Below are 12,775 nucleotides of genomic sequence, written 5' to 3'. Positions count from 1 at the left end.
TTGCTTACTTCCTTTGCTGCCTCCTTTAATATAACTGGATAGATCCCATCCACCCAGGGTGCATTTTTCATGTTTATCCTCAACAATTTCTCCTCCACTTTCCTCAGGAGCCACTGTAGTCAGGTGGGAAGGAGCAGCAGTGCGTAGCACATGCTTCTTGATTAGACCGGGGTTCGAGCCCGTCACCACCAAATACGGAGGATGCGGAAAGGTCAGGGAATGACCACCGCATATCCCGGAGCAATATGGCCTTAGTTGCTAATGCTAAAAATCAAATAACTAACGAACATCCTCCACTTTCCTCTCAGTTATTACAAAATCATCTAGCTCACTGCCAGAGTTTACTTCACCTCTGGCATTCCCCTTCCTGAATAACTCCTCATGTGTGAATGTAGATGCAAAATACTCATTTAGTTTGTTAGCCACCTGAGCAGGATCCTCAACTGTTGAACCATCAATATCCAGTGGACCAATCTGATTCATCCCTTTCCTTCTAGAGTTTACATAGGCAAAGAACTCTTTTCTGTTTTTCTTTGCATCCTTTGCCAAGGATTTCTCATAATCTGCCTTTGCCTGCCTAATTTCCTTTGTGACTTGGTTACAGACTAGCTTATATCTATCATAGGCTTCCATGTCACCCATTAATTTATATGTATCCCATGCATTTTTCTTCTGTGCCATATGTCTCATTAGTTCATCTGACACCCTTTTAGGCCAAAACCGTGAACAATATTTCTTAGTTGGTATGTAAAGCCTAGTAGCTTTGAAGATAAGTTCTTTGAATGCTTCCCATTTTGAATTTGATGTTGGTAACATCATCAGTTGGTCCCGCTGTATAGAATTTAAATACTGTGTCAGACCATCGTAGTTGCCTCTATGAAAGCAAAAACCCTTACTTTTACCCCTGATGGTAGTTATCTCTTTGAGTAAATCTCACTTCAGCACTGTGATCATTGCCACCTAGTGGTTCCTTTATCTGCAGATTCTTAATGCATGAAGAATCACTACTGATAATCAGATCAAGAATATTACTCCTTCTAGTTGTGTTGGCGCCTCCGTAGCCAGGTGGGAAGGAGCAGCAGTGTGTAGTACACGCTTCTTGATTAAACCGGGGTTCGAGCCCATCACCACCAAATACGGAGGATGCGGAAAGGTCAGGGAATGACCACCGCATGGCCCGGAGCAATATGGCCTTAGTTGCTAACGCTCCTTAAAAAAACCAAAACAAAACAAAAAACAACCTTTTAGTTGCCTCCCGAACATGCTGATGTAGAAAACAATCATTCAATAAATCCACAAAAGCCTTGCTCGTGTGTGAGTGACCAACCCACAAATTCCAGTCAATATCTGGGAAATTGAAATCCCCCATTATAACATTATAAGACTTTCTGCTTTACTGGCCCACTCTATTTCTCTGTACAGTTGTACAGAAATAATTTGCATAATATCTAAGCAGAAAATGCATTATTGTCATTCTCCCCCCCCCATCTGCAATGTGTTACATGGAATCATTCTCAGTAAAAAAATCGACTATGAAATGAGGAGTGGCAATAACGTTACCAGACTGGTGCACTGAAAAGAACACAGTGGAGGAGCTTAAAAATGTCTTTTTTTTTTTTTTTTTTTAGTCAAAGTAATTACCACCTGATTGAATGCACTTATTACATCATTCTAAAAGTTTCTGAAAAGAGTCAACTGATGCATCCAAAGAAATGATGCTCAGTTAGGTGGAACATCAGAAATGATGTTCTTTATGTTCTCACATTGTGAAATCTCTTTCCTTTGAGGACAGTTTTCACCTTGAGAAGAAGGAGAGGAAGAAGTCCACTGGTGCCAGATCAGGATTGTATGGGTGAATGGTTGATCTGTACAGTGCCAGGTTTCATCTGAAATGTCTTCACAGCAAATGTGCAATGGGCAGAGGCATTGTCATGCAACAAGAACCAGCTGTCTTTTTCTTGAAATTGCAAGCTGACCCACTTAATGCACTTCGGTAGTCTTTGAAGCACCTGTACATAAAACATAGCAGTGACTCTCTCCCTGTCAGGTGCAAATTATTTGTGTGAATCACACCCTGTTGAAAAACATGATCAGCATTGTCTTCGTCCTGGACTTCTGTAAACAAAACTTTTTGGACGTTTGTGATGATTTTGAAGTCCACTGCATGCCCTGCCTGATGCTTCATCTGTGGGTCGTATTAAAGCACTTGTCACTCATCTCCATGACAATACAGTTGGGGAAATTAAGATTGTCTTGACAAGTATGGATGAGAGCTTTGCATGATGATACTCTTTGTTACTAGCATTAGGCTGTACGGCATAGATTTTGCACAGATCTTCCTCTTCCCTAAATCTGCATGCAGAATTTGAGGAATTGTCTCTTTATTCATATACAACTCATCGACCATCATTCTGAGGGTTAAACAACAGTCTCTTGCCACATTTCCTGAAATTTTGCAACTTTGTTCTCATTTTGGGAGGTTGATGGATGTATACTTCTTGGATCATCACAAACATTCTCACGTCTGTGTTGAAATACCATCCAAACATTGGTATAAATGATTCAACTTTATACAACTTTTGTAAGTGGTACAACTTTGTTTCATTACCATGAACAGTTTTTGACATTTCATACTTTTCTTTTGCAGATTTTCCCAGTTTAAAGAAAAATTTTATATTTTTGTTCATTGCTTCATTGCAAAATCATGACATGAAACGTTAATGCTGCCAACGAAACTGTTTGTTGCTTGCAACTTGTCAGCCTAGTGGACAATCCTATACCAGTGGTGTGCAAACTGTGGGGTGAACCCCAGAGGAGTTGTAGGATAAATTAAAGGGATCGCAGCAATTTTTAAATAAATTAGTTATTGTGTACATAAAAGCTAAGAAACCTGTTGTTAAAATTACTTTTTCGGTACTGTAGGTGTAGAGGCCTTACCATTCGAATGAAGTCTGAGACACAAATGAACTCTATTGCCACTCTTTATTTTTTGGGTGGTTTCACTTGTGATACAGGTGGGTTTCTTACTTATTGTCCTTGTGGGTAATACACCTTAATTTGCTCACTGGCTGTGGACACACAGAAAGCAACTGACTAGTGTGCTCCTCAGTACTGTTCAATTGCTGAACCTTAATCCCTTTAGCTCTTAATTCGTGCTTTCTACTAGAAAAAATTTCTGAAATTGCCTGAAGGCCAGAGGTGCGACTATGCGGTGGCAGTAAATAGCAAATCTGTTGCATGCATGCTTTATTCTGCTTTGTAGTTCAGTGCTTTCATGTCAACTTGGATGTGTTTTTCATTCTTCTGCTACTTTTTATATTATTGTTGTTTTTAAGAAGAAAAAAAATATATTTTTATATATTTTACCATGGACAATTGTGTAATCAGAACAAAACAGTCGAGGAGTGATGAAAATAACGTTGCTGCAGATACTTCCGAAGCTGAAAGGGTAGGAAATGTATCATGTGAAAATTTGGACAGTAATGTTATTTCAAGTGTACTGCAACCACCAATTTCTGGTAGAGTGTCATCATATTCCAGATCAAAAAAGAATGAAACAGAAAAGAAAATATCGAATTTATGAAGTACAGCTTTACTTAGTGTTGTTGATGATGAGCAATGTCCTTTGTGCGTAACGCTTTATGAAAATATTGAAATCACATACTGTTGCTGGATCTCTTGTTCTCCCTGCTGCTGTAAAAATGATTTCAATTATGCATGGAGAAAAGTACAGCAATGATTTAAATACCATTCCTCTATCCAGAGACACCACAGTCACACAGCATATTACAGATATCGTGGACAACATAAAATTCAGTTTATTAAATTGATTGAGAGAAGGTCCAACTTTTGCAATATAGTTAGATGAATTCACAGATATTTAAACTTTTCTAAACTTATTGTATATGTGAGATACTGCTACAAGGGAGATATTTTAGAGAATTTTTTATCTTGCAAAGTTTTGGAAGGAAGAAAGACAGGTGAGAAGATTTTTTTTTTTTTATGTTATAAATATTTTCTTTCAAACAAATAATTTAAGACAGAACAACTGCTTTGCGATTTGTACTGATGGTGTGACTGCATTACCAGGATAAAATAAAGGTGTAAAAGGAAAAGTAAAGGAAATTTCTCCAAATATAGTTTTGAATCATCGCATTATACAGTACATAGGGAAGCATTAGTAGCAAAGGAAATGCAAACTGATTTACACAAAGTTTTGAAAGATGCGATAAGTGTGATCAACCATTATTAAAAAATAGAAGCTTAAATAGCAGACTTTTCACAATACTTTGTAATGAAATGCTTTTATATATGAAAGTGAGGTGGTTGTCTGGTAAAATGTTGCGACATCTTTTTTGACCTCAAACGTGAAGTTTTATTGGATAAAAATCAGAACTTTGCTCAATTGTTTACAAATAAAAAATGGCTTGGAAAACTTAGTTCCCTTGCTGATGTATTTGAAAAACTTGATTTAAATTTAAGTTTTCAAGGACAGGGAACAATTATATTAATACTCAGTGATAAAATAGAAACTTTCAAAGGGAAGCTTAATCTTTGGAAAACTGAATTTGAGTGTAATAATTCTGAAATGTTCTCAGGCTTTTCTGATTTTGTTATAATACTGGCATTTTACAATTTAGGGATATCATTGCCACCCACCTAACAATGCTAATTAAGAATTTTTCCAAATGATTTAATGTTTCTCCAGAAAAAAAGTTGTATTGGATTTGTGTTCCCTTTGCTTTTGAAATTTCTTCGTGCACCGAAAGAAATTTCAAAAGCAAAGACCTGTCGTCTCACGAAGCATTATGTGCTCTTTTCAAGACTACTTGAGAAAAATTTGGCTTTCTCTTCGAGATGAGTATCCAGAATTATCGAAAATGGCGATACAAACATTGCTGCCTTTCGGGTCTACATATTTATGTGAGATTGTTTAACAAATTAACAGCTATAAAAACAAAACAGCATCCAGACTTAATCCAAAAGATGACATGAGATTAGTCATTTCAAACATTGCGCAAAATATGGACCAAATATTATCGGTTATCCAGGCTCGTCTTTCTCATTAATTGCTTTGTTTCGTAATTGTTCATTTTCTATTGTAATCTTAATTGAAGAATAAGAATTTGATTTGTTGTTTTTGCTGTATTCAATTAAAATATCAAACAATTATTTGAACGTGTAAATTAAAAAGGAAACGATTTTTTTATTCCTTTCTCAGTACTCGAATAAAATTTTCTACTACATAATTTATAAAATGCCATTTTTATTCTGTAAAAATCTGGTCATCCTACCTCGGGGTTTACATTGAGGGGTCGCTTCAATTTTATATTTAATAAAGGAATTATGAGTGAAATAAGTCTGCGCACCACTGTCCTATACCGTCATCTGTTGGAGCTAGTTTGAACTACAAAATACCACTTCTATTTATTTTCAAACTCATCAAATGTGACTGCAACAGCACCAGTCTAGGAACTTTATTGTCACATATATGTTACTAAAATGCCATAGACCATCCTTTTATAGGTGCCATTAATCTTTAATACGATCTGATCTGAACTGAGTACAGCCCACTATTTACCTCAGAAAGGAATTCTTCAGTTTATCTAGCAAGAAACGAAATGACACTAATATCTGTTTTGGAATAATCAATTTAAAATTTGTTGAGAAGAGGGAGGAATTCATTTATTTTAATTGACAATCCATTATATTTTTTCTAAAATATAATTTTATTGACAGATGCTTCAGTAAAGCTCTCTTTGAAAATTATAGAAAAGCAACAAAATCTCATTAATTTTTAATATTTATTCTGTTTTCATGTATAAATCAATATTTGTTCTTTCCAGAAAAAACATTTGGTTTTACAATGTGCTCATCCTTCGCCTCTTTCTGCACATAGAGGATTTTTCGGTTGTCGTCATTTTTCCAAAGCAAATGATTATTTGAAGAAAATTAATAAAAGTCCTATTGACTGGGGATTCCTTCCAGAAGAGGAATGAATCCTTTTTTGTTGTTGATGTATGTATCTTTGATATTATTGTTAAAGACATTTTGATAATTTTAAGAACTGACAAAATTTGCCAGTTTCAAAACTGCAAATGCAGTTTTTTTATGCAAATCTTTTCTTTTGCATTTGAACAGTTATTGAATTTTTTTAAGCACTGACAGTTGATGCAATGTTTTGAGTACTTTGTATTAAAATTTTAGTAAGCAGCTCATCATTAGGAGTTACAGAAACAAGTATTTACAAGGACTCATGAGTATTATGAGATATGGTCATAATGTAGTGACACAAATTTTATTTTAAATTAGAAGCACTCACAATAAAAATGCACCACAAAGTTGAGGCAAGTCAACAAGTCTTGATCATGGCCATGTTGAACAGCTTCTTTAATAACTTCCTGTTTCCTTAATGATGCATGTAATAGCAACTATTTGGTTTTTGATGTGTTTGTACATCACATAATGTAAATAAATTGTTTATATTGTGTTTTATTGGCTTTTTCAGTTGTCCTGACTCTTGATTCACACAACTTTTCTCTAATTGACAAAATTGTATTTATTGTTTGCCAGGCAGTAATAACAAGAAATAGGGATGAAATGAGGAGGGGAGAAAGTACACTTTAAACTGGTACTAAATTTAAAAAGGTGTTGCGGGGAAGTGGAAATATTAGTTATATGTTTAAATCTTCCCATAGGTATCCATCCAGCAGACCCTTCAGTTTTCCCAAGATGTAGACCTTAACTATCCATAAAGCCAACTTATTTCAATGATTAATAACATGCTGGACAAAGGAAACTTTTTACAATGCAGTCTACACTAGAATATTGTTAATACAAAGGTCAAGTGACATAAATATTATTCATGTTTTGTAATAATGAAATTTGTAGTAATGACGTCTGACAAAAGTGTCAAAATTAAATTATTATTATTATTTTTTTTTACATATATCTAAGAATAAAAAGAAATAACAATAACAAAATAAATGATTATTGTTTGTTGTTTGGTTTTTAGGAGCATTAGCAACTAAGGCCATATTGCTCCGGGGATATGCGGTGGTCATTCCCTGACCTTTCCGCATCCTCCATATTTGGTGGTGACGGGCTCAAACCCCGGTCTAAATCAAGAAGCGTGTGCTATGCACTGCTGCTCCTTCCCACCTGGCTACGGAGGCACCAAAATAAATGAAATAATAAATTAGATTAGATTAGATAAATGATATAATAAAATAAATTAATGAAATAATAGAAATAATAATAACAAAAGCCTTGTCTAGATAGTATGAATCAGAGCTGTACTACTCAATATGTTCTATGTTGATAATAATATTAGTAAAAATAATAAGAGGAGTTTACCTCAATATAGTGCGTAGAACACTTCTGTATGATACCCTCCAGAAATTAAAATGGAAAAAAAAAAACGAAAACTTACCGGTACATTAAAGTAAAATATAAATAATTAAATAATCAATTTAACACAATTCAAATCAATTCAAAACAATTTTCCTTCCTGAAGCTGACAACGCTTTTCGACCATATGTCGTGATCACAGGAATGAAAATTACCGAATCGGGTTAAACCTGAACTTAAATAGAGATTATTTGTCTTCGCGCATGCGCGTAAAGGTCCACGCATCGGAATCAAATATGGCCGCTGAACATTAACAGAATTTTCGTGTAATTTAATTTCAACGGTTTCTGCAATTAATAGTTGCGTATAATTACGTTGAACGTTAAGTATTTTGGCTTTGTTAAATAAAAAAGTATGTTTTTCGTTAATGGCATGAAAGGCTAATTCTGACGCTGCTGAATGAGAAGCACGAACTGAGGCTTCATGTTGATTTACACGAATATTAAGAGAAAATCGGGTCGAACCCTGATAAGACGAGTCGCAATCACTGCAAGAAATGTTGTATACCAGATCGTTAATTTGTGTTGCTAACGCTGAAAGAACCGAGCGATTGTTCAGTATAGTGTGTAACTTCCGTATTGGCCTAGCTACAATTTTAAATTCGGTATCTTTAAAGAATCTGTTAAGCTGTTTGTGCCACTGTTCAATATATGGGACCGAAATAAAGTATTTTTTGATATTACTATTGTTGATTGGTGTAGTATTTTGTATCCTGTCCTTAGCTTGTACCCTAATTCGGTTTATTGTGGTAATGGAATAACCCCTGTTTAAGAATCTGCTAGTTAATATTTGTATTTCTGAGTCCAAAGCAGATTCCGTCGTTGAATATTTATAGGCATTAAGAAATTGATTAAAGATAATCGATCTTTTGTAGATGAACGGGTGATAGCTATTATAATGTAGAACCATACCGGTGTTTGTAGGTTTTCGATAGATGCTAAATTGTATTTTATTCGAGTCCCGGGTAAGCGTGAAATTTAGAAAGTTTAATGACTTAGTATCCGTATCCTCCCTTTCCAATGTAAATTTGAGTCTAGAATGAATATTATTAAACGAATGTAAAATGTCTTGGATAGTATTACTATCGGTAATAACTAGAACATCATCTAAATACCTCCCATAGTATGTGATACGGGTTCGAAAAGGTGTCAAATGTATCTGCTCAATCGTTGAGAGATTTTATCATTATACGAATTGTTATACGAAGTTACCTTTTAAGGAAATTTTTCACCTAATTAAACTGTTAGTTGAGACTAACTACATCACCTTTCGAGACAAGGTATACAAACAAATTTTTGGATTACCAATGGGTTTGAGCCTGAGTGGCTTAATGTCAGAGATCTATCTCTCAACGATTGAGCAGATTTCTGGAGGGTATCATACGGAAGTGTTCTACGCACTATATTGAGGTAAACTCCTCTTATTATTTTTACCAAAAGCCTTGTCTAAAAATAATGAGAATAACAGACATTTTCAGATTTTTTTTATTGTGAGATAAACTAAGAGAAAAGATTTAGCATAATTGAAATGAAAGTATAGTATTAGTATTACAAACTAGTACTGTTAGTAATCCTGGGTATAACCCCCACATGAAATTCTGGAAATACAGCACCTGGGACATGGTTGCCTCCGTAGCCAGGTGAGCAGGAGCAGCAGTGCGTAGCACACACTTCTTGATTAGACCGGGGTTTGAGCCCATGACCACCAAATACGGAGGATGCAGAAAGGTCAGGGAATGACCACCGCATATCCCCAGAGCAATATGGCCTTAGTTGCTAATGCTCCTAAAAACCAAATAACAACAACCTGGGACATTGTAGGTGTCAACCCAGGTGCAAACCAACATAATTAGAGGTTGAGGAGTGGCACCCACACCACACAGGAATGTTGCCCCTCTCTGTTAGAGGCAATACTAGGTGGTAGGTGACTCTCATCAATTGGTGCAGTACCAGCACTTTGCTTATTGGAGGCTTCAAGTGGTGGAACCCATGTTCAGTCTCCAGAGCAAAACTCCAGCAACTCTCCCATCTCTTCCATCATGCAGTATGATTGATGTCTTTTGAGGTTATGTGGACATGGCGAGATCCAGTCCTCCCTACATTTCGAGGGTGCAGCTCTAAAACGATTATCGCAGGCCGGCTGCTAGATAGTCCACCAGACTGAACCTATTGGTATCTCTCTAGGAGACTTCCAGATCAACTAGTGTATAATCACAAAAATCCCAAAATCCCAGTTATTGGTTGATTCAACCACTGCTCATCTTGGTTGTCTGAATTATTTGCTGTATGATTCCTTTCCTTCAAAGGTGGTACTTGTGCATATGTCCATTTTGATACTCCTTGTCAAAGACAGTAATTTGGAATCTCCTCTGGTTTAAAATCTCTCCACTACATTCTGTCAAATTCATCTGTTGTCTCTACTGTTCTCCCAACTCTACTAATCACTTGGAACTCTTTCACTTCCTCTCTTTGAAACTTGACTTTCTCCAGTTCAGATTTCCTAACAATGAGGTAATTTTCCTGTTCACAACTCCAGCTAGCTTCCATTTTCTAGCCGCACAGACCCAGCTGGCCGAGATGCTGAGGCCTTTGCAATTACTAATGATCTCACACAGACTGTTCGTTTACCTTACCTACCAGAATACCAGACATTCCTAACCATGCAGCTAATACTCTTGATCTTTTTCTCACAAAGAACTGTTCTAAGTATACAGTTGAAGTGAGTGGTCCTCTAGGCACCTCAGATCATAACTTGGGGAAGGTGTCTTCTCCAATAGAGCCTTTCTCTCGTGGCCATTCTTAACTTGTGTTTAGCATTACAAGAATGAAATGGGATGATCTGCAAGATTTCTTTTCTTCTTTTATTTTATCGGACTTACTGTTTCAGATCTTTTGATGTCGAAGTTTGCTCAGATCATGTCAGTGATTATTCTTGTAGGGTTGGAATCCTTTATTCCACATTCCACCTTAAAATCTCGTCCTTTATCTAAACCTTGGTTTACCAATAAATGTGCTAAAGCTGTTGAAGAGAAGAATGTTGCATATTGTAATTGGCTTGTTTTCAGATCTCCAGGTTTGTTTTCTGCCTACACCAAAGCTTGCAACAATTGTAAAAAAAAAGTTGTTAATCAATCCAAACTAGATTTTGAACAGACATTAGCAAATACAATAGCTATTTTGCTGTAATGTTACTACAGGCCAACTCATTCTTTGCTATGTTCAATGCATTTTGGGCACTTTCATTAGAAGGCAACATGTGTGCTTCTTTGCTTTCACTTTCGTTGCTGGTAACAAAAACTTCATCATTTTGCTTGGTGCTCGGCAGCTCTTCTGGCATTGGCATTACTGAGGTAACTATTTCATCATCCACTTTAACAAAATCCTTAAATTCGCCAACAAAATCTATATGCTCCTTCAGATTTCCCCATTCCTTAACATTGCGACAACATTCATCTGAGGGACATTGATTTTTAATAATATTCTCTCCAAAGCCCTCTTTCTGAATCAGTCGATTATTACATTAATGCAATATTGTCCCAAGTAATAACAAGATTACAGATTGCATCCAAGACATTCCACTTTGGCTAGAAAATTTTCCCTCCTTTGTTGAGGATCAAGTATCTTATCAGGCATCATTGCTAACAGCTGCAATATTTGTATAATGTGCTACCTGAGCAACAGCTCATTTGCACTTAAAATCTTTAATCTATCATTTTGTCCTTAATTGATCCTTAGCCTTGTCCCCTACTTGACAAGTCAAGTTTGAGGGACACATTACCGCCCCTGTCCCTGGGAGGGTGATCTCTACTATCTATCAGTAAACTCTTGTTTAATGGCAAATGTAAAAGCATTGAACTCCAAATGATTGTGATTCTTGTTAGCCAACAGAGCTAAAAATATTTTTGTATTTTCTAATTTTTCCCACTTCTTTTTACTCCCCCCCCCCTTTTTTTTTTTTCCTTCTTTACAAACTATAAACTCACATAAAACTTCCAACTCTGTAATATTTACCCCCAGGAGCTCACATCTGGTGAGTATGGGTTTGGTACACCCAGGGTCTTTAACTGGATATCATAATTTTTCTCTTTTTTGGTGATTCCCTTTTACTTCTGACTCTCTCTCTCTCTCTCAGGATAATTCAATGTTTTTTTTTTTTTTTGGCTGGTGCAGCAAAAGCCTCAAGGCTTCCTTGCATCATATGGCTAATTATAATAATAATAATAATAGCTAATATAAATAAAAACTCATCAGTGCAAAATAGCTCAAAATATAAATAAAATAAAAATAAAAATAGCTCAAAATATAAATAAAATAAAAATAAAAATAGCTCAAAATATAAATAGAAACTCATCAGCACAAATTAAATTCTTAAAAATCTATTTATATTTGTAAGTATTTACCCTATATACAATCCATTAATTTCTCAGTCTTATATTTCTTATTTCATTAACTCCCTTAGCATGTTCCAAAAAAGCTTCATACAAAACCCTATTCTTAAATAAGTCACTGGAGGTGTATGAGTCAGAGCCAATCTTAGAGAAAAATATTTCTCTCTGTTATGTGTACCTTGTACAATTTTCCAACACTTTTATTTATCAGGCAGGCTCTATATACACTCTGTTGAAGTCATAAATAATGCCATGATCCAGTGGCTGCTTAAAACTGGTGATACTGGGAGCAGAAACAACAGGTATATATTTGTCATCTTAAGCATCCCAGATGAATATGCTGGGCAGTGATCCAGAAATATCAAAGTGTTCCTTTTTTTCTGAGGCCATTATTTTGCCCACTGTTGTTAGCCAAAAATGAAATATTTTGACCAAAAGCCAAGCACTTCTGTTGGCCTCATGGAAGTTGTTTTAACTTCTTTAAAACATTGCATCATGGAAAATTTGCCAATCACAAGTAGGCATGGTTTTGTACTGCCATCTGCATTGCAGCATAACTGAACAGTGATTCTTTGTTTGCTTAATTTTCCATCATTATAAGACTCTCGTTAAAGAGAAAATATTTTTTTTTTGGCAGCAAATTTTAAAATAAACCTGTCTTGTCAAGATTGAAAATATGCTTTACCTCATATTTTTCAGGAATGAATCCAGACTTGCTGCAAATATTTCATGAAAACAAGTTATTTCTGTCCTTAAATCTTTGGAGCCAACTGATGATGCATTTGAAGTTGCTAATTCTGTGTTTCTGAGGTAGATAATTAGCATTTTCTTGCAAAATTGGACCTTGGCAATATTGGCAAATTTGATGCATGCATTTGTTGGCACCACTCAAAGTTTTGTTTCGACCTTCTCATGTTTTTCACTGTGATTTGTTTCCTGTTTTTTATCACTCCAGTGTCATGCACTTCAAGTTTTTTC

The 12,775-nt window shown here is 35.6% G+C and overlaps 1 protein-coding gene across 1 annotated transcript in view; it reads left to right on the top strand.

Moving 5' to 3' along the window:
* LOC150078377 (uncharacterized) overlaps positions 1 to 5,999 on the top strand; it is a 99,653-nt gene extending 93,654 nt beyond the window's left edge. The window contains exon 8 of the mRNA XM_090384548.1: positions 5,847 to 5,999. Coding sequence (XP_090240674.1) covers positions 5,847 to 5,999 — 153 coding nt within the window. The remainder of the gene's footprint in view (positions 1 to 5,846) is intronic.
* Positions 6,000 to 12,775: the final 6,776 nt, after the last annotated feature.

The sequence above is a fragment of the Mastigoproctus giganteus genome, chromosome 11, assembly GCF_048544385.1.
Source record: "Mastigoproctus giganteus isolate SK-2022 chromosome 11, ASM4854438v1, whole genome shotgun sequence".
NCBI lineage: Eukaryota > Metazoa > Arthropoda > Arachnida > Uropygi > Thelyphonidae > Mastigoproctus > Mastigoproctus giganteus.
The sequence above is the reverse complement of the archived record's forward strand: the minus strand, read 5'-3'. Positions and strand labels throughout refer to the sequence as shown.